The sequence below is a fragment of the Pinus tabuliformis genome, chromosome 5_2, assembly GCF_031772625.1.
Source record: "Pinus tabuliformis cultivar Carrire ecotype Pingquan chromosome 5_2, CPIR1, whole genome shotgun sequence".
NCBI lineage: Eukaryota > Viridiplantae > Streptophyta > Pinopsida > Pinales > Pinaceae > Pinus > Pinus tabuliformis.
Window position 1 is genome coordinate 368,735,477 of NC_142306.1, and position 26,752 is coordinate 368,762,228.

Sequence of the window (26,752 nt, forward strand, 5' to 3'; positions counted from 1 at the left end):
GTAATTATCAACATAAGGAAATATTTCTACCTTTCTGATTTTCCAGCGTGATATCAAAGCTAAGGTGAAGACAAGCCTACTATCTTCAAAAACCACGTCTAACTCGTTGAAAGGAGGAAACAAACTAGAAGGAGCCTCCAACTACAGGGCATGGAAAAAGAGGATAGATCTCATCCTAGAGAAGAATAAAGTCTTGGATCTAGTCAAAGGAAAAATAAACAAGCCCACAAATGAATCAAGGTGTGCATAAAAGGCAAAGTTTAGAGAAACGGAGATATCGGCCATGACCCTAATGGTGGAGGGAATAAAGGATAACTTCATCCCATATATATCCAACATAGATTACGCTCAAGAGATGTATGAGGCCTTATCCAAATTGTTCACAATCAAGAATCTTGGTCAAATTGCAAGTCTTAAGAATGAACTAAGGACAATGAAGATGACAAAAGATGACACAGTGGCATCTTTCTTTGTAAGGATAGCTAGAATTAGAGATTATCTCCAGGCAATAGATAAGATAGTACCTGAAATAGAGTTTGCAATCACTGCACTTCTAGGATTACCAACATCTTGGAGTATCCTTGCATCAGGGATCAACAATTGGAAGGACACTCCTACATTCGAACAATTATGGAATGTGTGTAGTCAAGAAGTCAGAATTTCGTTTGTAAGCAGCAAAGAGAATGAAGAGAGGAAAAAATAAAATGCTTATTCCGCACATCACAACATTAAAGGAACTTTCAAGAAGTCCAAAGGGCTAAGAAAGAAGATTGACCTATCTAAGATTGAATGCTATAATTGTCACAAGATGGGTCACTATAGAAGTGATTGTCCTAAGAATCCAAATAATAAAAGGAGAGACAGGGATCAAGCAAACTTTGCCAAAGAAGGCACAACAAAGAAAAACAAGAAGGAAGAATCTGAAGTCAATGACTCATTTGCTATGGACTCTTAAGGATTTTATCACATACATATCCTTCTACTCTAAAGTTTTGAATTATTTTCCTTTATGCTTTGATTTCTAGTATTTGTTTAACATGCCCTGGAAAAACATTTTTGAATTGTTTTGATAAAGTTATAGGTATCCCTCGAGACTGAATTAAGAGGGAACACGCATCATTTTTCAAAGATAAGTATCTTATTCCTTGTATTATCCTTTTATATTTGGTTTCCTTCTCTTATCTAGATGATTTTGTACTAGATGCTAATAACATTTCTTTTCATATTTTTCTTGTTTAGGAAAGGCTTGCTAAATGCTCAAGGGCTATGGAGAAGACCTCACAAGACAAAGCATGACAGAAGTTCTATTGGAATTGATGTCATATAAGGTTTGACTAGAAAACAACTCAAAGGTATGTCTTAGACCATAAGATTTGTTCTCTTCGCGATAAAGGTATATTCATTCATTTTGTTAAAACTGCTTTACATTTCTAACAAGTGTTATGTCTATGACCTTTGAATCATAGAGATTCTTATTTGGGTGATTAATCATTAGATTGAATCTACTCTCATTAAACTCATCATGTTTGTGGAACCCTAAAAGGTTCTCTATTAAACCCTAACCTAAGGGTATGTCAATGTGAAAAACCGTAGTCTACTTAGGGTTATTGATGAAATCTAGAAAATATTATTCTTTTGATGTTTAGGGTTTTGATGGTAATATCATGTTTTAACTTTTAGTATTGTTATGGAAACCCTAGTCCTTTAGATTGGATGGTAATGACTATGTATTGAATTCCTAGACCATTGAGGTTTTGGTAAATTAGGGTTTATGAGCAAAACCCTTATAATATCTAGAGTAAGCTCCTAGGAATGAAACCCTAGGTGTATGTTTTTCTGTCTAATCAAAACCCTAGCCTAATCAAGATTGTTATATATTTGACTTTAAATGTATTGATATTTGTGTCTTGGGCTTACCTAATGGATATTGATATGCTTGTGCATGATTATGAAATCCTAGATATGTATATGTGCTAACCTAATTGTTGATGCTCATAGTGTGTAAATTCTAGGGTTTGTAACAAAGTCCTAGTAGAAGTTTGATATTCTAGGATATGGTGCTATTGTTTCAAAATGTAATGATAAAGTCAAGTGTTTACAAAAGGTTGGTCATATTGTTGAAACCTTAGATTGTGCTATGATTGGTTTTGATCGTTGATATCTAAGGCTTAGTATGGAATCTAGGGTTTGCATTAAATCCTAGTAGAAGTCTAACATATAAATTCTGAAAATTGTTAGATGCATTGTAGAATTGTACTTGTTTGAATTGCTTCTAGGGTTTGCAATATGTCATAGAAGAGTCTATCATATCTCTAAAAGAAATAACAAAGCCCTAGATAAAATGAGACTGATATCTCGATTGAGTTACTGATGTAATCTAGTGGTTATAACCAAACCTGAGCAAGAAGTTGAAGTTTAAAAGTATGTGTCTCTTGTTGATTATGAACCTAACTAAGTTTAGGTATTTGATGTCTAAAGTCTAATGCTTCCATGATACTGATATAGTTAAATTCATGTTTCTATATATGTATTTGGTTGTACTTGTTGTTTAAGTTACGCAAGTACACAATCTTTAACATATCCATTGATAAGAATCATGAAGGAAGTTATATGAATGATGATGATCAAGATAACTATGATAATAAGGATTAAAGCCATGAAAGATTCTCCAATGTCATAGAAAGTAGTTGATCTCCCTAAGTTAAGAGGGAGCCTAGATAAAGGAAAGAGTATATCTCCCAAGTTGAGAGGGAGGGCATATTATAGTCATGATGGATACCTTGAAGAAGAAATTGGAGAATGCATATTGAGGTGTTGTTGAAAGAAGGAAAGCAAGATCGGGTTGTAGAATATGTCGTTGCATGTGGAGGAAGTTGTATTCTGTCAATATTTGTTTGGAAAGCCTCTAAGTCCTATTGTGATTAATTGAGTCAATCAAGGCAACATCAAGATGTCTGCAGACTCCAAAGGTTTGTATATTTGAAAGGTTGTTACTGATTGGGTTTGTATATTTGAAAGGTTGTTACTGATTGGGTTTGTGTTTGTACAGGTAAATCTCTCGGAGTTTTGGAAGCATGTTTTGCATGCTTGATGTTACTGATTTGTTTGATCGGGAGAGATTTGTTACTGATTTGAATAATCGGGAGTGTTGAGGCATTGTGTATGCTTGGGAGGACATCTGGCCGGCCTGTGTGTTGATGTCTAGTTCTCAAAGTAGGGAGGGTGGCGTTGGTCATAGAGTTCTGACCTTGCATTACGCACCGAGTTCCCTAGGTTAATGGTTAGCAAGTAAGCATGATGCTACCTAGAGTGGCTGAAAGCTTTAGTCCATCTTAGTCCCACCCGGATAGATTGCCCTGGTCAAGAATCTAGTATGTGGCACCGTGTGCCTAAACTCTTTGTGGTTCATGTGTTTTGAGATCTTCCATGTACTTGTATATATATGTGTAATTATGAATACCTCCCTAGTTAAGAGGGAGTATTGAAGAATGTAACTAGGTTCGGTCTTCATAATTATATTTGAGTCATAATGAAATGGATTTATCAAAAGAAAGAAAATGAATTTATTATTATTATTATTATTGTGACTTATTAAAGCATGGGTTTCATGTTTGGGTCATCATGTTATAGGTAAAAGTCCCCATTGAGGACTTTTAGGTTTTGTCTTGAGTCATTAGAGTCAGTGTCCACTTGATGAGACCCTTCTTGGGCTTTTGAATCATGTAAAAAGAATTTTTATTGAATCAAATAAGCCATTTGTCACCTCCACACCAAGTCGGCCCTCACCTAATCAAGTCAATCTACATTAGGGTAATACGACCCACATAAGAGGCTATAAATAAAGTGTAGTTCGATTCATTTGGAGGATATCTCATAACAAGTTCGATATACAGGCAAAAGAATACGAAAATGCAAGAGAAGGAGAAGAATTGCAAGATCGAAGTTTTTGGGCAATCTCTCTCTCACAAGTGTGAATTTACTAGGCTACTACTAGAAGGTCGAAGTCTCTGTTGTTGCATCTAGGTCTAAATTTTGTTGTTGCTTGTTAAAATTGGCAACTAGGGCCAAACTCAATGTGGGTCATCTTATTAATGGAAGCTAATATTTTTCTCAGATCCCTCTCATCGAGAGGTGTAGGATTGATCTAAAGATCATCGGATTTCGATAAGTATTCATGGAGATATGAATGTATTTTTGTTATGGGACAATTTGTCAAGGTCGGCCAGCAACCAAATAAACCCCACTTGTGCTCAACTTTTTAGTATAAATAGAGGTGGCCTTCAAGTCATTTCAACACACTTGGGATCTCTTCCTCTCTACTTGTCTTTGGGTTTTAGTAGGAGGAGAGATCCTAAGGGATAACGCTGTCCTAATCTAGAGGGCAGAAGCCGGAACTGCCGGGAATAGCCGGAATTGCGAGAACTGCAGGGAGAAACCAGAACTGCCGGAACTGCCAGGAAATGTCGAAACAACCGGGAACTGTCGAAACTGCCGGGAATAGCCAGAATTGCCGGAACTGCCAAGAATCGCCGGAATTGCCAAAACTACAGGAACTGTCAGGAACTGTCGGGAATAGTCGAAATTGCCGAAACTACCAAAACTGCCAGAATTGTCGAAATTGCTGGGAATAGCCGGAATTGCAAGAACTGCCAGGCACTGTCGGAACTGCCGGGAAACGTAGGAACTGCCAGGCACTGTCGGAACTGCCGGGAAAAGCCAGAACTGTCGAAAATAGCCGGAACTACTGGGACTGTCAGGAATTGTCAAAACTATTGGAACTGCCGGGAATAGCCAAAATTGCCAGAACTGCCGGAACTAGAGGGAATATCGGGAATTGTCGGAACTGTCAGAACTACCAGGAACTGTCGGGAAAAGCCGGAACTACCGGGAATAACCGGAATTTCCGGAACTGTCGGAATTGCCGGGAACTGCCGGAACAGATGGAACTGTTGAGAATAGCTGGAATTACCGGAACTGTTGGGAATAGCCAAAATTGCCGAAACTGCAAGGAATAGCCGGAACTGCCAAGAACAACCAAAAAAGCCGGGAATGCTGATGCAGAGGGCAGAAGCTGGAACTGTTGGGAATTACCGGAACCGCCAGGAAAATCCGGAACTGTCGAGAACTGTCGGGAACATCCAGAATTGCCAGAACTGTCAAAACTACCGGGAATAGCCGAAATTGCCGAAACTGCCAGAACAGCCAGAGCATCTGTCTTCGAAGAAGAGCAGCATGCAAGGGACAACTAAATAACAATGGGACAGTTGTATGGTACTTAGCAGCAAATACACCAAGCATGCAATGTTATAGCTAGCATGCAAGGGACAGCTAGCATGCAACAGCAAGCATGCAAAGGACAACAAGAATGCTAGGGACAAAAAGCACGCAAGATGCAGCCAGCACATAGCTCAATATGGCAACATGGTGCAACAATGGCACATAATTCAGTAGAGTGATGGGTACAGTCATGATTAATGAAGCATGATGAGATGTAGCATAGTGATGATGGGTGTAGCATGGTGCAGTGCGGTGAGGTGCAGCATGATGACGAAATGCAACACAACGATAGGTGAAGGAGTCACCTTGGAGAATCAATTGAAGCATCATGTCTTCAACTGATCTCATGTATCATCTTCCTAGAGATGATCTATGCTCTTATCCAGATAAGTCAAAGCGTTGACTTCTGTTGTAAACATATTATCTCTCTCTCTCTGTTGAACTATTGAAGAACATATAAGAAGAATTTATCAAGGGTTTCCCCATATTGGGGTTTGTCCTTGGCTAGTGCCACATCTTGTGTCCTCTTGTCTTGGCTTGTCTTCTACGATTTATGTTTATGTTCTATCTGTAGTTTACTTTAATGCTGATGTGATTGCTAATCTAGAAAAGATATTGAGCTAATTGTGAAAAGTGAAATAAATTGCTCTTGTTAATTTTAGGTATGTTCTATGCTAGAGCAATTTATGTAAATTTTTACAGTTAGCAATCACATCAGCATTAAGATAAACTGCAGATAGAACATAAATATAAATCGCAGAAGACAAGCCAAGACAAAAGGACACAAGATGTGGCACTAGCCAGGGACAAACCCCACAATGTGGGGAAACCCTTGATCAATTCTTATTTTATGTTCTTCAAAGTTCAGCAGAGAAAGTGAGAGAGAGAGATAGTACATTTACAACAGAAGTCAACACTTTGACTTATCTAGATCTAGCATAGATCTCCGTATAACGATGAGATCAGTTAAAGACATTCTGCTTCAACCGATTCTCCAAGGTGACTCCTTCACCTATCATCGCGCTGCATCTGGTTCTCTTGTTGTACCATTGCATACTGCACCATGCTGCACTAATCATGATTATCATCATGCTGCCCATGTCCATGATCCCATTCAACTTCATGCTGCCCATGTCCATGATCTTATCCATCATCATGCTACCCTTACTAATGTGCATCATCATCATGTTGTTGTCCTAACAGATGGCATTCTATCACTATTGTTCATTGTGATAGGGTTGTTGACCACCTAGGAGAGTCCCTCCTAATCCACGCTACCACCCACACTCAATGCATACTGAAATACTCCCATGGAACAGCCTTAGCTGCTTGCTATGGCTTGCAGCCTAGCAAAGCAGCTAGTTGTAGCTTATCAAATCTTCCAACAGGTCTAGACAAATCATGAATTCATGGCTATTCATGACCTTGAAACTACGTTGTCACCTACAGCGATTTTGGCTGCATTTAGGGCTCCTTAACAACGTCTTGAAGCCTCTCCCTGATGACTGTAATGATAGAGCCTTCTTCTAGCTATGAGACAAAACCTTACAAGTTGTGGAGAGGTCACTTCTGGACAACGTTTAAGCTTACTTGACAGCAGCTAGATGTCCTAGCTCTTGTGCGGATACATGTTGCACTTAACATCGTATACCTTGACCCAATACCTGTGTGGCTTCATACCTTGGTTGTAGCTAACTGCGATTTTGTGTTGCTACATGAGCATTGGTTTCATAATGCGGACACACCATGCTTCTATGCCTGTGGCTCTGCGTGCTTGTTATCACTGCAGCTACATATTGACTATAGCTTTATCACCATGGTTGTGCATTGATTGCAGCTTCATGTATTGACACAATATGAACAATGTAACCATGAACAACATATGAGTGTGACTCCATGAACAACATTTCACTGTGGTATACCCAGCGTGTATATATATATGAACTGCATGTAAGAGTATCCTTCGTATAGACCCTTTATTGACGGCGAGTTAATTATTCCTTGCGTATAAATGTCACGATCAGCGTAATTGTGTGTTTCCATGACAACGCATAGGGTCCAACGTACAAGGTTTCTATTTGCATCCTCATGAGCCTATGGCTTACTGCGGCTAGGGCTCCATGAACAGCGTTTGACTGTGGTATACCTGCTCCTTAATTCGTAGATGAATACATCTCCATAGCCTGCAGATTCATGACTATGTTCTCCATTAGGGTATCATTATACTAGGCCAGCGTAATCCATAGTGTATCTCCTTCTCCAAAAACCCAAGACATGGAGAGGAGATCACTTGAAGAGAGTTACCAAAAGACTTCAAATCCTCTTCTATTTATACTGAAATGTAGATGATGAATAGACACGTCGGTTGGGCTTCTGAGCCTACATAAGATGCTGGTCGGCTTGACAATAAATCCATAATCAAAATAAATTCATATCTCCATAAATACTTATCAGAATCAGATGATCTTTAGATCAATCCTACACCTCTCGACGAGAGGGATCCAATAAAATTATCAGTTGCCATAAATAAGCTGACCCACATGGAGTTTGGCCCTAGTTTCCAATTTTAACACTCCCTCTCAACTAGGGAGAACTCCATCCGCTGATCCATATGACCAACTGTACTATCTCTACCATCTGTGCCCTGCATTGCTTAACCCACCTTTGCTCAGCTCTGTTGGCTCTGCTCTGCTCTGTTGGCTCTGTTTTGCTCTGTTCAACTCTGTTGGCTCTGCTGGCTCTGCTCAGCTTTGCTGGCTCTGCTCAGCTCTGCTGGCTCTGCTCAGCTTAGCTCTGCTCAGCTCTGCTGGCTCTGCTCAGCTTAGCTCTGCTGGCTCTGCTCAGCTCTACTGGCTCTGCTCAACTCTGCTCTACTGAACTATGAAGAAGAAGAATTGATCGAGAATGTCTCATACCATTCTCCATTGACTCGAAGTTAGTCTCAGAGTGCATACTACCACTTCTCCCAGACCAGTCTCAACCAACCCAAAGTCAGCGTCATAGTGGATACCACTCCTACCACTAGTCCCATTCCAGTATCATCAGTCTCAAAGAGTGTACCATTGGTCCCATACTCGTCTCAACCGACCCGAAGTTAGCGTCATAGTATGTACCACTCTCACTGGTCCCAGACCAGTCCTACACTCCCCTGAAGTCAGTCTCAGAGTATGTACCACTGGTCCCAGACCAGTCTCAACCGACCCGAAGTCAATGTCATAGTATGTACCACTCTCACTAGTCCCAAACCAATCCTACACTGACCCAAAGTCGGTCTCAGAGTATGTACCACTAGTCCCAAACCAATCTCAATTGACCCAAAGTTAGTGTCATAGTATGTACCACTCTCACTGGTCCCAGACCAATACTACATTGACCTGAAGTCAGTCTCAAAGTATGTACCAATGGTCCCAGACCAGTCTCAACCGACCCGAAGTCAGCGTCATAGTAGGTACAACTCCTACAACTGTTCCCAGACCAGTCCTCCACTGACCCGAAGTCAGTCTCAAAGTATGTACCACTGGTCCCAGACCAGTCTCAACCGACCCGAAGTCAGCATCATAGAAGGTACAACTCTCACTGGTCCCAAACCAATATCATTGATCCCAGATCAATGAAGGTCATCCTAGCATAGGGAGTACGGTAGATATAGCGATGCATCCATCAGTACTACTATGGTCCCTATCCTCATTTCTGTGCTCATTGATCAAATGAGAGGTACTTCAAATGAATCCCAGACTGCATGGGTAGGATGCCTCGACAGGAGAACTTAAACAATCCTGTCCTCACAGGAGAACTAATCATCCTGCTACACAATCGCCATGGAGAACACATCATCCAGGCCTCACAGGAGAGCTAATCATCCTGCTACATAATTGTCATGGAGAACACATCATCCAGACCTCACAAGAGAACTAATCATCCTGCTACATAATCATCATGGAGAACACATCATCCAAACCTCACAGGAGAACTAATTATCCTGCTACATAATGGTATCCAAACAGCTCACTGAAGAGCTTTCGTAACCAGACTGCCTCTCAGGTAGCCATGCTAGCAGCAATATACTCTACCTCGGCGGTGTTCAAAGCTACCAACTTCTACTTCCTGCTCAACCAGTATATTGAAGCAGATACCAAGGAGAACCAGCACTAAGAAGTGCTCTAGTGATCCTCCACACTGCCTGCCCACTCAGCGTTTGAAATATTTCGACAATGTATCTCAATCCATGAGAGATTGTGCCCCGAAGATATCTCAGAAGTTTCTAGACACCAATCCAGTGAAGCTCAACCAAATATGAGCTCACCATACTCACTGCAAAACATATGTCCAGACGGAGGTTCACCAAGAACATCAACGCGAATGAGTTTATGAAACTCAGATGCACTCCCAAATCTGGTCTGACATCACCACCATGTAACTTCTAAAAGTTAAGATCCTCGATTTAGTCACAGGGTTGCAGTGTTATCTTTCCATATTTGAAATCCAACTCCCTCGATCTCCTACAAATGAAAGGGTCTGCACCTGTCAGACATAGGTGTCGGTATGAGAGATCTATCATCCACAACCTTCGAGTAATGGTTTGGATTGGTTTCACTCCTAGTGAATCTTAGCTTCATTAGACAACTATCAATCCTCTCATACTACGCCCAAGGTGTTTTGCTTCAAGCCATAGAGGGCTTTCTTCCATCAGTATACATGAGATTTTAGATCATGAATCTCAAACTCCTCGGGTTTTTCCAAACGTGTGGACCTATTGCATGAGGGGAATGGTCCTCCTCATAAGATTTTCCTTTGGTACATCTCAAACATGTAACTTCATGCTCGTTTTGAATTCAGGCATCCCGGTCACCATCTGACTCACAGACCTCTGGTGTTGAGTCAATCGACATGGTCCCCAGTGGACTTGATACAACCCTGAACTCTAAAACATCTTTGAAAAATCTATTTTCAAGCACGTACCTTTCCATCGATGAGTGCCACCCTGAAACCTTTGACTCCATTTCTGAGATGGACACCAGGTTCTTCTTGCGATCAAGTACATAAAAGAGATTCTGGGGTTCCTTACTTTCTTTGAAGAGTCGACCATTTTCTTGATGACCTGCATTACCAGTCATTCCTTTGATCATTGAAGATGTCCCTGGAATGATTGTTATCTTCATCAAGAGATGTGTCCCTGTCCTTCGGACACTCCTTCGCATGATGGCCGAACTTATTGCAACCAAGGCATCTGCCTTTCCTTCCACCCTTGGATCCGAACTTCCCAATGAAGTGATCTTTAAGTAGGCCATCAGAAACTTCCGCTGCACCATTCTGATAATATGCTCTGCTTCGACTTCACCCTTTGTGAACTTTAGAAGAGAGATGTGGAACCCATTGATCCTTTTGTCCTGTCCCTATTGTCTTCGGTGATTGCTCTATCACTCTTGCTTGGGCATTGTCTTCGCCTCAGCTCTGATACCATGTTAATCTTAGGTATGTTCTATGCTAGAGCAATTTATTTAAATTTTCACAATTAGCAATCGCATCAGCATTAAGATAAACTGCAAATATAAATCGCAGAAGACAAGCCAAGACAAGAGGACACAAGATGTGGCACTAGCCAAGGACAAACCCCACAATGTGGGGAAACCCTTGATCAATTCTTCTTTTATGTTCTTCAAAGTTCAGCAGAGAAAGTGAGAGAGAGAGAGAGTACATTTACAACAGAATTCAACACTTTGACTTATCTAAATCTAGCATAGATCATTTCGTATAACGATGAGATCAGTTGAAGACATTCTGCTTCAACTGATTCTCCAAGGTGACTCCACCTATCATCGTGTTGCATTTGGTTCTCTTGTTGTACCACTACATACTGCACCATGCTACACTAATCATGATTATAATCATGCTACCCATGTCCATGATCCCATTCAACTTCATGTTGCCCATGTCCATGATCTTATCCATCATCATGCTACCCTTACTAATGTGCATCATCATCATGTTGTTGTCCTAACAGATGGCATTCTATCACCGCTATTCAGTGTGATAGGGCTGTTGACCACCTAGGAGAGTCCCTCCTAATCATGATTATCATCATGCTACCCATGTCCATGATCCCATTCAACTTCATGCTATCCATGTCCATGATCTTATCCATCATCATGCTACCCTTACTAATGTGCATCATCATCATGTTGTTGTCCTAACAGATGGCATTCTATCACCGCTATTCATTGTGATAGGGCTACTGACCACCTAGGAGAGTCCCTCCTAATCCACGTTGCCACCCACACTCAATGCATATTGAAATACTCCCATGGAACAGCCTTAGCTACTTGCTATGGCTTGCAGCCTAGCAAAGCAGCTAGTTGTAGCTTATTGAATCTTCCAACAAGTCTAGACAAATCATGAATTCATGGCTATTCATGACCTTGAAACTACGTTGTCACCTACAACGATTATGGTTGCATTTAGGGCTCCTTAACAATGTCTTGAAGCCTCTCCCTGATGACTATAATGATAGAGACTTCTTCTAGCTATGAGACAGAACCTTACAAGCTATGGAGAGGTCACTTCTAGACAACGTTTAAGCTTACTTGACAGTGGCTAGATGTCCTAGCTCTTGTGCGGATACGTGCTGCACTTAACAGCGTATACCTTGACCCAATACCTCTGCGGCTTCATACCTTGGTTGCAGCTAACTGCGATTTTGCGTTGCTGCGTGAGCATTGGTTTCATAACGCAGATACACCATGCTTCTATGCCTGCGGCTCTGCGTGCTTGTTATCACTGCGGCTACATATTGACTGCGGCTTTACTTCACCTTTAATGCAGCTACCCTCTGCGGCTTTATCACCATGACTGTGCATTGATTGCGGCTTCATGTATTGACACGATATGAACAGCGTAACCATGAACAGCATATGAGTGTGACTCCATGAACAGCATTTGACTGTGGTATACCCAGCGTATATATATATGAACTGTGTGTAAGAGTATCTTTCATATAGACCCTTTATTGACAGTGAGTTAATTATTCCCTGCATATAAATGTCATGATCAGCATAATTGTGTGTTTCCATGACAGTGCATAGGGTCCAACGTACAAGGTTTCTGTTTGCATCCTCATGAGCCTGCGGCGTACTGCAGCTAGGGCTCCATGAACAGCATTTGACTGTGGTATACCTTCTCCTTAATTCGTAGATGAATAAGTCTCCATAGCGTGCGGATTCATGGCTGCATTCTCCATTAGGGTATCATTATACTAGCCCAGTGTAATCCATAGTGTATCTCCTTCTCCAAAAACCCAAGACGTGGAGAGGAGATCACTTGAAGAGAGTTACCAAAAGACTTCAAATCCTCTTCTATTTATAATGAAATGTAGATGATGAATAGACACGTCGATTGGGCTTCTGAGCCTACATAACATGCTGGTTGGCTTGACAATAAATCCATGATCAAAATAAATTCATATCTCCATAAATACTTATCGGAATCGGATGATCTTTAGATCAATCCTACACCTCTCGACGAGAGGGATCCAATAAAAATATCAGTGGCCATAAATAAGCTGACCCACATGGAGTTTGGCCCTAGTTGCCAATTTTAACAGCTTTAAGCATAGAACATACCTAAAATTAACATTTTAGGTCGAAATTCTATTGCTCCTTCTAGATCAAAATTATGTCGTTGCTTCTAGGTCGAAATTTTGTTGTTGCTTCTAGGTCAAAGTGTTGTTGTTACAAGGTCGAAGTTGCTACTAGGTCGAAGTTTCTGCTACTACTTCAAGATCAAAATTCTGTTGCTGCAAGATTGAAGTTCTTGGTCAAAGTTGTTGCTGAAGGGAAGCGCTGACTTGGTGATTGTTGGAAGTTTGTGTCTAGGTAAAAGAATCTGGGATTATCTCGTGAAACTATTGAAGGAAGAGTTGTTGACTGGGTTTTCCCCTAGATAAAGGTTTTGCCCTGGTTTTCCGCCTACATATGGTGTCTTTGATCTTTGTGTTATGGTTTTGATAATTGCTTGATGAACTAAGATAAAAGAAGAACACAAGAAAGTTAATAAGAACATAAGAATATCACAAGTAATTATCAACATAAAGAAAATCTTTTTGCCTTTCTAATTTTCCAACAGGAATAGAGCTCTTGCTAAGCTTTTGCCCACGTGCTAAATAAGTCCCAGACATTCTTTGTATTTTGCATTTTCATTTTATTGTGGCTTTATATGCTTTTATCATTCTTTTAACTGCATCAACCTCTAGGGCCAAGTTTCCAAGCCCCAACTCAAGGATGTGGGTATATGGTGCCCATCCCAATGACCAATGACAATCAATCATGCAAAATGGAGATGAATAATACCGAAAGGATGGAACGTTGTATGTATAGATCGTTATGGATACGTTAAATCCATCAGTGCCCCCTATTAATGCCCTTCCCAAACCATAAGGCCTTGAGCAAGTCCCACTACACTAGAGTCAAAGGCTAACCTACCAAGTGAAGTGTGGGAACAAGGATACAATCAAGAGCAGTCAATCATCCAATTCACCCTGTGATTCATATTAATTTTCTCTTAACATTAAATAAAACAACATGATTGTTAAAATGGTTAAAGTACATGATGACAGATGACCCAGATTCCTTCAAGAAGAATGCTAGATGGGTGAGAGCACTACCCGAAGCAATAGGAGGAGAGCTCTGACATAAAGCTATCTGAATAACATCATAGGGCTGCTGACTGGCTGACTGTTGAACAAGGGGAATTTTTTTCTCCTATGGTTTACCCACTTTTAGTGGGTAATAAGTACAAAACCTGTAATAATTTTCTTGTTTCATTCTCCCACGACAGTAGTACTCTAAGAAGCAAAATGTCTAAGAAGGAAAATGCCCAATGTATGGGAAATGCTTCCATGCAAAACCTTCTAGAAAACATTTCAAACACATTACCCAGTAATATTCATACAGACACATTTCCTAAATTGAATACTCCAAACGGTGGTGTTTTCGTTACATAGACCAGAGGTAACTACATAAGCATTACTCATGGGCCAGAGCTTCAGTACATAGTGAGAACACTAACCACCCAATCATTCACATTGCAGATATATTATTAAAAGTCATCAAAGACGTACAATCAACTGAAATACAGAAACTACATCTGACCTTCAGTAAATGATTACTGCTAAAATACGCTGTAATAAAAATAGTTGTAGAACCCAATTACCAAACCCCACACAACTATACACTTTGCAGACACTTGAGTTTCTGAAACACAATTAATTTCCATCTCTGAGTCATCAAAAGGGGCGTATATTGAACACAATCAAGTACAGATTTACAACTCCACTTTGCCTGAAATAAAAAAGATTGTTGACAAATTACAATACAATACAAACAGTTCTAAAACACAATTATGGAGCTCCAATACTCAAACGTTGTGGAGGTTACTCTTCAGATTAAATAAAAAGGACAAAAAAAATTATACAACCACAACAAAATTTGTTCACAACCATGAGCCATTAGTTCAAACCATAGTTGCATGGGTGCTCTATCATCTTCCATTCATCCCCATACCTGTAATACCCGCATCCTGATGATCTCCATAGTTTAAAACATTTCCATCATTGTCGTGGCCATACACGCACCCGTATCCAACCATACCCATGCAATATAGGTTCAAACACAAATAATAGGAAGTAGACAAAATGGAGCCCAGTGAAATAAACCTCTGGCAATAAACTGTATTTATACTCCAAAGATACACCCGTTAAATGGGTAGGCATAATCACGGAGGATCATGATGTTAAATGTATGCCAGAGACATTATTATTCAGCATGAAATTTCAGATTTCAGGTGCAGAACATAGATCAAAAACTTAATCGCCACTAACATGTGTTTTACCTTCATAATACCGCTTCTCGCTTTCCACTTTTTTCTCATTGCGTTTCTGCATACAGATAGAAATCTATTAGATATTTTCATTAAAAAACATGACGTCTATCACTGGGGAAAAATTAAGATTTTGAACAAAGGAAACGTATACTGCCAAAATATAGATATAAAAACAGTATGGATAAGGCATGCTATACAAATCCTACGAAAGGCTTATTGCAGCACTTAATTTTGAAAGCCTTGCCCATCCCTGTCCGCTTGTCTTACACAATCATAAAAAAAATTCAGCACGTGCTGTTCCCCCTTAGCATCTGGAATATGACTTCTAGATGTCTCATAGTGGGTAGTCATTCACATGGTTATCGCTCATCAGTATTCAATTTTCAGTTTCTGTGAAATTAAATGATACTTGTTATGATAACAACACTTAATTAGCTGTAAAATGTAATCTTAACCAAGGTTATTGATTCTAGCAACATACATCTGACCTACCGCCAAGCAATGTGTGAAGATGGGAAAACGGGATGCTTGCTTCATGTGACATGTTCCAGATGGATTGCCTCTAATGCTTACTCTTCAGGGCCACATAGTCAAAACCAAAGACTAGGAAGTTTTCTAGCAATAGTTTGAATGTATATAAATATAACTTTCAGATATTTTCTAAAATCTCACAGTTTGCCCTGTGAACTTCGATTGCGAAACAGCTCTCTTGTTTTCTTGTACCTGGTTTATATCAACACATACAATAACAATAAAATATATATATCCCATTTTCTAAAGTTTTTTGAGCGCATTACTAAAGTTTATCCCTTTTGAAACTGTTATCACACAAACCTTCACTTCTTGAGATAAAGCCCTGAAACTCAAGCAAGGCTTTGATGTAGCTAATAGGTGGGCTACTGTCACTGCACCAACCATTTTAGGCACTTTCGGTCGGCTCTCCTCCAGCTCAATGGGACCTTCCCAAAGATAAGATTACTATAACTTATGCAATAAGGTTCAAAGTGAAGTGAAGAGAAAATTCAGGTAAAATAGTTATTATGTATTGAATAAGATAGGTGGATAGAAGGACCAAACACTAGTGTCTTTCCATTTCAGAATGGGCTCAAAACAATGCTAAAATGGGAAGCAATCCTACTGATGGAAAGAGGATAATAAGGCTGAAACAATTGAGCAACATAAACTCTGTCCTTGCCATTACAAATTGCAGAAATACAACTAAGAACATTACTAGAGTGATAACATCCAACACTTAAAGAGATCATGATTATCGGGGAGAAGATTTATGTAAATTCATTCCAAAGTAAAGAGACATGCAATCATAAATAATACTCCATCGATAACATAAAGGGAAAAGGAATATAGGTACCAAATTCACCACTCCATAATCATTTGTCAAGATAACTCCAACAATATGAGAGAGCATTAAAATCGACAAGATGTCCTCATCCACAAATGCATTTCATTGATCATCTAAAGTATCAATAAGATATTCGACTATCTACAAAGGATTTCTCCCACAATTTAACCATACAAAAAGAGAGAGTGTAACCTCTTATATGGGTTTCAATTCAACTCTTCTTCAATAATAAAATAATAATTGTTTTACTAGAGAAACTAATTTATCCAAAGAATATAATATAATAAACTCATCAACAACTTCATTGCTAAAAGTAGCAATGTTTTGTTGAAATCCACTTTATTCTCCAAGAAGAACCAATAAAATGTGCTAGGAAAATAATACAATAATGTTTGTTGCCACCCAAATTATACGTAATGATGTAACCCGTAATCGACAATGTAAAATCCAAGGGAAACCTCTAGGAAGGTCACCACTATCACCTTAGCAACTTATACTCTACACTTTCGGCAACTCTCCTCCAACTCAAGGGGAATATCCCTACTAGGATTACCAAGACCAAGCAATGAAGCACAATGTGAAGTCGAGAGTAGCCTTAGTATAACAGTTAGAGTTTTTAGGGTTTTTAGAATAAGTGATTAAGGGACACAGAGATCACTGCCAAATCCAACTAGAACAACGCAGTCAAGGTGAATTAGATGGCAATGAGGTCTAGAAGAAGATCTCCAAGGGTTGACCTATTTTCCTTATGGATTAGGGTTTGAGACTAGAACTAAGAGGAAGAATAATCCCCTCACCCAATTAAGATCATGTGTTGAAAATTGGTAGCTTCAGTCGGTATTTTAATTGGAAAAACAAAGGAGAAATTTTGTAGTTTTCATGTTGACCAAGTCGGCCTCATTTGCTCAAGTCGGCCCCACAACATGAAGAGATTTGACCCTATGGTCAAAACCCATCTCCTAGCACTCATATAAATTGGCATTTGATTCACCTCATTTGGAATCCATCCATCACATCTCATTTGACCAACACAAGGAGTTATATTCACATGTGAGGAGAAGAAGAAAATTCATTTTGCGTTGACCATCTATTTGACTTTGACTTCTATTTGACCAGTGTCCACTTGGGTTTATCTATAGATGTTTGACTGAACTTTTGACTGATCTTGGAGGCCGAAATTATCTGTGGTTCGTTGACTGTGGTTGACCGAAGATTTTCTCCTGTTTTGGCTTGTTGACCGAGAGTTGACCAAAGGTCAACTTTTGTGATTCGATAGAGACTTTGAGTATGGTTCGTTGATTGTGATTTGACCAAAATTCAACCCCTTTGTTGTAGACTTTGACTTGGACAATGCTTTGATTTTTCTCTCTCATTTGACAATTTGACTTGGCATTTATTAAGGTCAGAGATTGACATTTTCACTAGAATATTCTAATCTACATTTTGATGAATTGAACTCTCTCTCATAAGGAAAGATTACTAAGTTCCCCCTTTGGGGTTTTCCCCTTGTCATTGACCAAAATTTTTGTTATGAAACTAGCTCAAGAAAAAGATAGAAAAGATAGATCAATGCCTTAGAATTCAGCCTCTTCGAGGGGGCAACCTCCTTTACATTACATAAATGAACAATTATTGGATGATTCAAATGACAAAACCTCCTTTCTATATATAGGAGTATAAGGATTCACAATATAACCCAGCCGACCTAACAATAATAATATAAAGTCACAAAAATAACAATAGAGGGATTCTATGGGGCACAGTAATAACAATATGGGGATAATAGGGGCACAGCAATATTAATAAGGGTTACAACTACAATAGTAATGGGGTAATCACTAGTATTATAGGGACCCAACATGCGCCTCTCCTTCAAAAAAGTGTTGTCCTCAACGCTTGAGAAGTTCTGGATGCTTCTGTATAAAATTATCATCCTCCCATGTGGAATCTTCAGCGGATAAGTTCTTCCACTTGATAAGATACTCCGAAATTGATCGATTTCGTCGTTGTCGAGTTCTTGTTTCTGTGACTGCTTCCGGTTCCAATATAATTTTTCCTTCCTCGTCAAGTTCTGGCAATATTGTTTGAACTGGGAGCTTGTCGCCTATAACCTTCTTTAAACATGAAACATGGAAAACTAGGTGCAATCGAAAAGCTGCAGGAAGCTCCAATTTGTATGCCATAGTACCAATCTTTTGCAACACCTTGTATGGACCATAATACTTTGGTGATAATTTATTATCCTTCTTAGCTTGCTTGAGGGACATTGGTTTATATGGTTTTAGCCATAGGAATACCCAATCACCTACATCAAAACTTCTTTCGCTACGATGTTGATCTGTCTGTTGTTTCATTCTATTCTGTGTCAACACGAGGTTATCCTTTAAGAGTTGGAGGACTTGTTGTTGATGTTTGATGTGATGTTCCACTGCTTGAACCTTAGAATTTTCTCTTAAATATGATGTGATGGATGGTGGCTGATACCCATAAAGTGCCATAAATGGGGTCATTTTTGTTGCTGTATGGAGGGAAGTGTTATACCACCATTCAGCCAGAGGCAACCATTTGACCCATTGTGTCTGTTTATCAGATACAAAGCAACGAAGATATCCTTCCAAACATTTGTTTACTATCTCCGTTTGCCCATCAAATTGAGGATGATAAGATGAGCTACGAGCTAACTGAGTACCAAGACAAGAAAATAAATCTGTCCAAAAATTTCCAGTGAAAATGGGATCTCTGTCACTTACAATAATCTTTGGGTTTCCATGTAGCTTTTGAATTGTTTCCATAAATGCAGTAGAAACTGTACTGGCTTTAAATGGATGTGATAATGCACAAAAGTGTGCATACTTGGTAAGTTTGTCAACTACCACCATGATGACACTCTTTCCCTCAGACTTGGGTAAACCTGTGATAAAATCCATTGAAACCTCCTCCCAACGTTGGCTTGGAATGGATAAAGGTTGTAATAGACCCGGTGTCTTAATTGTTTCAACTTTATTTTGTTGGAAAACCAAACATTCCACCACAAACTTTTGAATATCTGATTTAAGGCCATCCCAAAAAAATTCCTTCTTGACCTTGTGGTAAGTTTTTAAAAATCCTGAGTGCCCTCCTAAGGGAGAAGTGTGCAATTCCATAAGAATCTTTTGTTTTAGCTGGGAATTCTTACAGAGGTATAAGCGATCTTTGTACCATAACGAATCATTTTGCCAGCTAAATGTATCGGACATACTGGAATCTTGTTGTAACTTTCAAATAAGTGCCCACACTTCTTCGTCATTCTTCCATTTCTCCCTTGCTTCATTTATCCAATCTGGTTGGATAATAGAAATGGCGCACAACAATGCTTCCACATCCTCATCCTTTCTTGAGAGTGCATCTGCCACCACATTTTGCTTCCCTTTTTTGTAGATAATTTCAAAGTCATAACCCAACATCTTTGTGACCCACTTTTGTTGCTCTCCAGAGGATAATCTTTGTTCTAAAAAGTATTTAAGGCTATCATGATCCATTTTTACTTTGAAGTGTCTTTCCATTAGGTAGGGTTGCCATTTCTTAAGTGCATGGAGTATTGCCAACATTTCTTTCTCATAAATAGCTGTGTAAAAACTTTCCCTTGATTGGACGACTTTCAAAAGCAATGGGTAGTTCATCTTGCATTTGTGAAGTCTGATGTAGCTAAGACCGGTGCTTGGCACATTGCCTCTTTAAGATGTTCGAATGCCTTTGTTGCTTCTAGAGTCCATGAAAATGCATCTTTCTTCAATAATGTTGTTAGAGGTGCTGCTATTCTCCCATAATTCTTAACAAACTTGCGATAATACCCTGTCAACCCAAGAAATCCTCGCAGATGCTTTATGGATGTGGGAATTTTCCATTCCTCAATGGCTTTAATTTTGCTAGGGTCTACCTTAACTCCTTCATGAGATACAATATGACCCAGATATTCCACCTCTTGTACTCCAAAGAAACATTTGGATCTTTTTGCATATAATTGTTTCTCCTCCAATAGTTGTAGCACCCTGTCAACATGTTCAACATGATCCTTCCAAGACTTGCTGTAGATTAGTATATCATCAAAAAATACTAACAAAAATTTTCTAAGGAATGGTTTGAAAATTGAATTCATCAAACCTTGAAATGTTGAAGGTGCATTGGTAAGGCCAAAAGGCATGACCAAAAATTCATAATGACCCTCATGAGTTCTAAATGTTGTTTTCGGAATGTCTTCAGTCTTCATTCTGATTTGATGATATCCTGAACGAAGATCCAACTTGGTGAAGTAAATTGATCCATGCAATTCATCCAGTAATTCATTAATGATAGGAATGGGAAACTTATCTTTAATAGTGAGCTTGTTGAGCTCCCTATAATCCGGACACATGCGCCATGATCCATCCTTCTTGTGCACCAATACTACTGGAGCAAAGAAAGAACTTTGACTGGGTTGAATTATACCAGCCTCTAGCATTTCTGCAACCATACGTTCAATTTCACTCTTTTGGGCATAGGGATATCTGTACGGCCTGATGTTTGGAGGAACACTTCCTGGAATCAGATGAATAGCATGATCATGATCACGAATAGGTGGGAGACCTTTGGGAGTCTCAAATACCTTGGAATGATTGTTCAAGACTTTTTGGAGATCTGGAGAAATAGATGATTCCAATGTGGAAACATCTAGCGAACATAATTGTGCAATTACACCTCTTTGTCCCTTTTTTAGAAGCTTTGTCATACCGTTAGAGCTGATTATCTTTCCCGGTTTCCCTGCAATACCCCTTAATTCAACTTCCTTTCCTTCCACAGAAAATTTCATGAAAAGTTTTTGAAAATTAAAAGCTATTGTACCCAAAGATTGTAGCCATTGGACTCCTAGTACAACATCAGCACCTCCCATTGGAATGGAAAGCATTGGGCTAGTCAATACATATTCTCCCATGGATAGCTTGATATTATGGCACTTTCCCAAGCAATTTATTGTTCCTCCATTTGCAACCATCACTTGACACTCTAGTGCTGGATATAAGAAGCAATTCAATTCTTTTGCTACCTTACAATGAATAAAATTGTGGGTACTTCCTGAATCAATCAACACTATTACCTTTTTCTTCTTGATTTGTCCTTCTATCTTGATGGTTTGAGGAGTGGTAATTCCCGCCAATGCATTACAAGATATGGTCGGATTCATTTCTTCTTTATCTAGGCTTTGTTCCTGGAGTATATCCTCTTCTTTTGACCTTTCTTACTCCTTTTCTTCTTCCTCTTCACAATCTATGTAGAATAATTTCTTCTCAGCACACTTATGACCTTTAGTGTATTTGCTATCACAACTGTAACAAAGTCCCTTTGCTCTTTTTTCTTCCAATTGTTGTGGTGTCAACCTTTTAGGTTCAGGAAGACTAGGGGCAACAACACTTCCATCTTTATAGTTGTGAGTGGTGTGCTTCCTGGTTGCCATAATTTTGCTTTCCATTTTTTTTGCTAACCTGAATGCCTTCTCTAATGAATCAGGTTCCCAAAGGCGAACATCATGTTGGATATTATCCTTTAAAGTCCCTATGAACACATCAATTCTATGCTCCTTTGGAATATTTTTTACCCTTATGTTCAATTTTTGGAACTCCTCAATGTGCTCCATTATTGAACCCTTTTGTTTGAGACTTATCAATTGGCTAAAAAAAGTGTTGCTTTTTGTATCCTCATAATGTGCTGTCAATTCTTCTGTAAAAATTGCCCAAGTGATAATTTGTTTACGAGAGCAAAGCCATTGATACCATACAAACTAATTTGGTTCCAAATATAAAGTTGCAATACGTACCTTTTGTGTGTTTTGCACATTATTGAGATCAAAAAATTGCTCCATCTGTAATATCCATGTTGCGGGATCCTTGCCATCAAACTTCCTCATATCGATTTTTGGAATATGGTGGGTCTTCGATCCAACATTAGGGTCTATGGAATCATGATTAACATTTCTTTTGTTCTCATCATGAGTTTCCTTTACTACCCTTTCACCATTAGTGACCATTTCTTGTAGCAACTTATTCATATTTATCTTCAATTCTTCCATGTTTGTCTTCAAATCTGTCTTCCAATCGTCCATCTTAGCTTCCATGCCATTCATCTTGGCTTCCACACCCTTTATCTTAGATTCCATGCCATTTATCTTAGCTTCTGTTAGCTTTTGTGAGACTGACATTTGTTGCACTTGGTCTTGTAATTTTGATATATCATGTAGCATTTCTTCCTCTTCTTCATGAGTCATGCTACTGCTTTCAGGTTGCTTACTAGGTGTTTGCATTTTCTTTCCTCTGGACATCATTTACCGATAACAATGCTCTACTATGCCCTTTGAATTCCTTCAAAATAATTTTTCAAACCAAGCTTAAGCAAAAATTTAAAAAAATCCACACATCTTTTTTCACTTTGTAGGAGCTCGATATTGTCTCTAATGTATCTTTGTAATTTATGATCATCCAGTTCTGAAATTACGACTCGTAATAGCCTTCTGTGTCCTCTTTCCAATGCCACCTGTCTAATCCTAATTGGATTCTCCAAAGAAGAGTTATGTCAAATCTCCCACGGTGACTTGATTATAGACTAGTTCAGTAGAGCGAACTTGTACGACGTGCCACGTGTCCCTGTTTCTACATTTGGCTCTGAAAAAGATATACAAGAAACTACAGTCTGTCCTCTTTCTGTAGCTTCTTACGAAATTTCAATCCGATGCTCAGAGAGAAAGTCATGACGATTTTCCCCAGGTCACCTGTTTGGAATGTAATTCAGGAGTCTGCAAAAAGACCAAGTTCCTCATATCATATCTCCGCAAATATAGCGCGAAAAGCTCTGAAATTTGGACCCGAGATTCAGCGCGATGTCTTCTCAAATGGGTTTTTTTTTTAGCTTCTTAAACGTCGTAGAAAAAAATTCTAGCGAAAATGCCACGATGACCTGTTTGGAGCAGCGAAATCCTAGAATCCAAAGCTCTGATACCAAATGTTATGAAACCAGCTTAAGAAAAAGATAGAAAAAATAGATCAACGCCTTAAAATTCAGCCTCTTCGAGGGGGCAACCTCCTTTACATTACATAAATGAACAATTCTTGAATGGTTCAAATGACAAAACCTCCTTTCTATATATAGGAGTATAAGGATTCACAATATAACCCAGCCGACCTAACAATAATAATATAAAGCCACAAAAATAACAATAGAGGGATTCTATGGGGCACAGTAATAACAATATGGGGATAATAGGGGCACAACAATATTAATAAGGGTTACAACTACAATAGTAATGGGGTAATCACTAGTATTATAGGGACCCAACAATTTTTGTGTCTCTTGTCTCATTGTTTATTATGCTCTCTTGCTCTATTGAAGAAGTTAATGGTTGAAATTTTCATGTATAATTGTTTAATGATTGAAATGCACTAAAGAAGTCTCATTTTATCATTAGAAGTAGGTATCAATTTGAAAAATTTTACTAATCTTGATTGCAATAGAAAATCAACATGGTATCAGAGCTTTGGTGATGGGAAAGAGCATTGACATCACCTTGAAGAGCATTGGGATTCTACATCTTTTGTTTTGATGGTGATCTTCATCATGAATTCTTTCATAAAGAAAGAGAACAAGCTTGAAGGAGCTACAAATTTCAGGGCATGGAAGACTAGAATTGACCTAGTGCTTGCAAGGCATAAGGTCTTGGGTATTGTTTTGGGAAAATTTATTGAACCAATTGATCAAGCAAGAAAAGACAAGTTTCAGGAAGATGACATCTTGGCCATGAGCATCATTGTGGAATCTGTTAGAGATCATTTGATTCCTTATATTGTTGATCATAAATATTCCAAGGAGATGTATGATGCCCTTATTGGATTGTACACCATCAATAACATCAATCAATCTATAAGTCTAAGGAGTCAACTTTGTGATGTCAAGATGACAAAGAATGATATTGTGGTATCCTAATTTGTAAGAATATCTCAATTAAGAGATCAACTCAAAGCTATTGATGAACAAGTATCCGACAAAAAATTAGTAGCTATAGCAATGGGTGGTCTTCCTGAATCTTGGGATTCTTTTGCAACAAGCATTAGTGGCAAAGAAAATCAACCTTCCTTCCGTTAGAAAATTAATCTGTATTTTGCTGGTTTATTTCTTCTATTTGTTTAAATTCGAACAAGTTATTTAATACATTTAAATACGGAAATAAACACAATACAGTTACAACATCAACAGATCAACAACTGAAAAAAACAAGCACACAAGTGACACATTTATTTTTGGACAAACGTCTCCCGAAAAAACCAATTCGGGAAAACCGATGCAGCTACTCTAAGGGTATATTATGATGCAATGTTTCCTTGAGTACAACTGGGTACCTAACCGGTTCCCCTGACAGAGAAAAATACACGGCAGCAATACCTTTATATTTGGAAACAGGTATTTAGAAAACCTGTCCCACGAAACCCTCTCCGGCGACTCTGAAGCGCAGCGCAGGCCCTTCTGGCCTCTGCATCAGCCTCCTGCTGACCTGAGTCAGCCCTAGGACCCTCTATGTCAGCCCTCTGAGGCACTGCATAGCCTTTGGGACCCTTTGCGTCACTCTAGCAGCCTTTGCATGGATGACGCAATCCCTCTGGCCTCTGCGCTATCTCTACTGGGCTTTGTGTGGCCTGAACTAGTTGTTGCTCTCACTCTCTCTACTTCTGCATTGGTCTCTCGGTAATGTCTCTGCCTCTTTGCCTCATACTCATTGCCCCTCGCTGCTGATCATTGATTCAACTTTGCTTAGCAACCTCGCTCTAGAAAAATGAATGACTTATCACTCTGGTGTGTTCTCCCACTGACCCTCAAACCTCCTCTTATACTTTTCTCGTTGGTCCTTCAACGGCGCTCAAGCCTCCTCTTATATTTTTCTCGTTGGTCCTTCAACAACAGAGATTAAATCTCTAATCAACAGCTAAGATTAGATTTGGCTTGATCCTTATCCTTTGGAACAGTCTAACCCAGATTTATATTAATACCCATTAATATTTTATTTTTCCTAAGTTTAGACTTAGGAACTCCATTAAAAATATTAATTATTTTAATATCTCCCAAACCGGGTACAATCTATCCAAATCGTTTATGGATCTTGAAGATCTCATGTGCTTTAGCCTCTCCACCAATTTTCATGGCTAGAGCACATCCGATGCTACCCCAAATCAACACTCCCTCTTAGCGAGGATTGTGCTCTAGTAATACTCCTCACTGAGCATTACCCTGATCATCCAACACCAATCCTTGTGTTGATGCTAGGCCTCCCTGCCCAACATCCTCTACACTGTTGCATCCTGTACTGCTGCCCATGGCCCTGCCACTACCACTGCTACATCCGTACGACAGCTCCCTCTACATTCGTGTTGCTGCTAGTCCATCCTCCCAGCACTGCATCTGCATTGCATCCCCCTCTCATCGTGCTGCATCGTGCTACTGCACTGCAACTCAGTTACTGAGAAGTAAGTAATTGATCCACCCAACTTCTAACATCCCTATCAGGCTAGAAACACTCTTGATATTGAAGCTCCCTCTGTTGCTAACAAGTGCTTCCTCTACTGACCTCTACGTTGCCGCAACAACTCCCTGCATCTCGCATTGTTGCACACCTCTCTGTGCCATCTTGCACTTGTGCAACATTCTCGTGCCTCTCGCATTGTTGAAACTTGCTAGCCTCGCATTGTTCTGAGACTCCTGCACTGCAGCATTCTCTGCTGCTTCACCCGCATCTGTCTCTACCAACATCCGCTAGTCCTGCTACTCCTCTTAAGAGCTCGAGTAGTAAGGTATAATCCAAGAGATTGGGTACCTCAAAGATCATGCCCCTCATCGCTCGATGTCTCCCCACTTCTTCTCAAGTGGCACATGAGCACTCATGCACAATTTTCATCCTCCTAGACTTCTTTCTCCGCCTTCACTGGCGCTGCCTTAGACTCAGAAGCCTCTCCCTTGTTCTTCTTCCTCGGACACTGGTTCGCATAGTGACCCAATTCCCCACAGTGGAAGCACTTGACTTTGGAGAGGTCCTTCTTCTTCCTCTTCTCCTGCTTTCCCGCAAATGCCAGAGCTGCATCCTCTTCCTCTTCCATCTTGATATAGACTCCTTTGCTGCTACCTCCCGTCTTGGTTAGCCATTTGATCTCCTTTTGACGAAGAGCCGCCCATAGTTCTTCCCAATCTGGAAGACTC

The 26,752-nt window shown here is 39.5% G+C and overlaps 1 protein-coding gene across 2 annotated transcripts in view; it reads right to left on the reverse strand.

Moving 5' to 3' along the window:
* Positions 1 to 14,589: 14,589 nt before the first annotated feature.
* Positions 14,590 to 26,752, reverse strand: part of LOC149158987 (ethanolamine-phosphate cytidylyltransferase-like) — a 298,370-nt gene continuing 286,207 nt past the window's right edge. For both annotated transcript variants that reach the window (XR_016261737.1, XM_089436387.1), the window contains exon 9: positions 14,590 to 15,205. Coding sequence is in view for 1 of the 2 variants with exons in the window: in XM_089436387.1 (XP_089292513.1) it covers positions 15,134 to 15,205 (72 nt within the window). In the remaining variant the exon portion in view is untranslated. The remainder of the gene's footprint in view (positions 15,206 to 26,752) is intronic.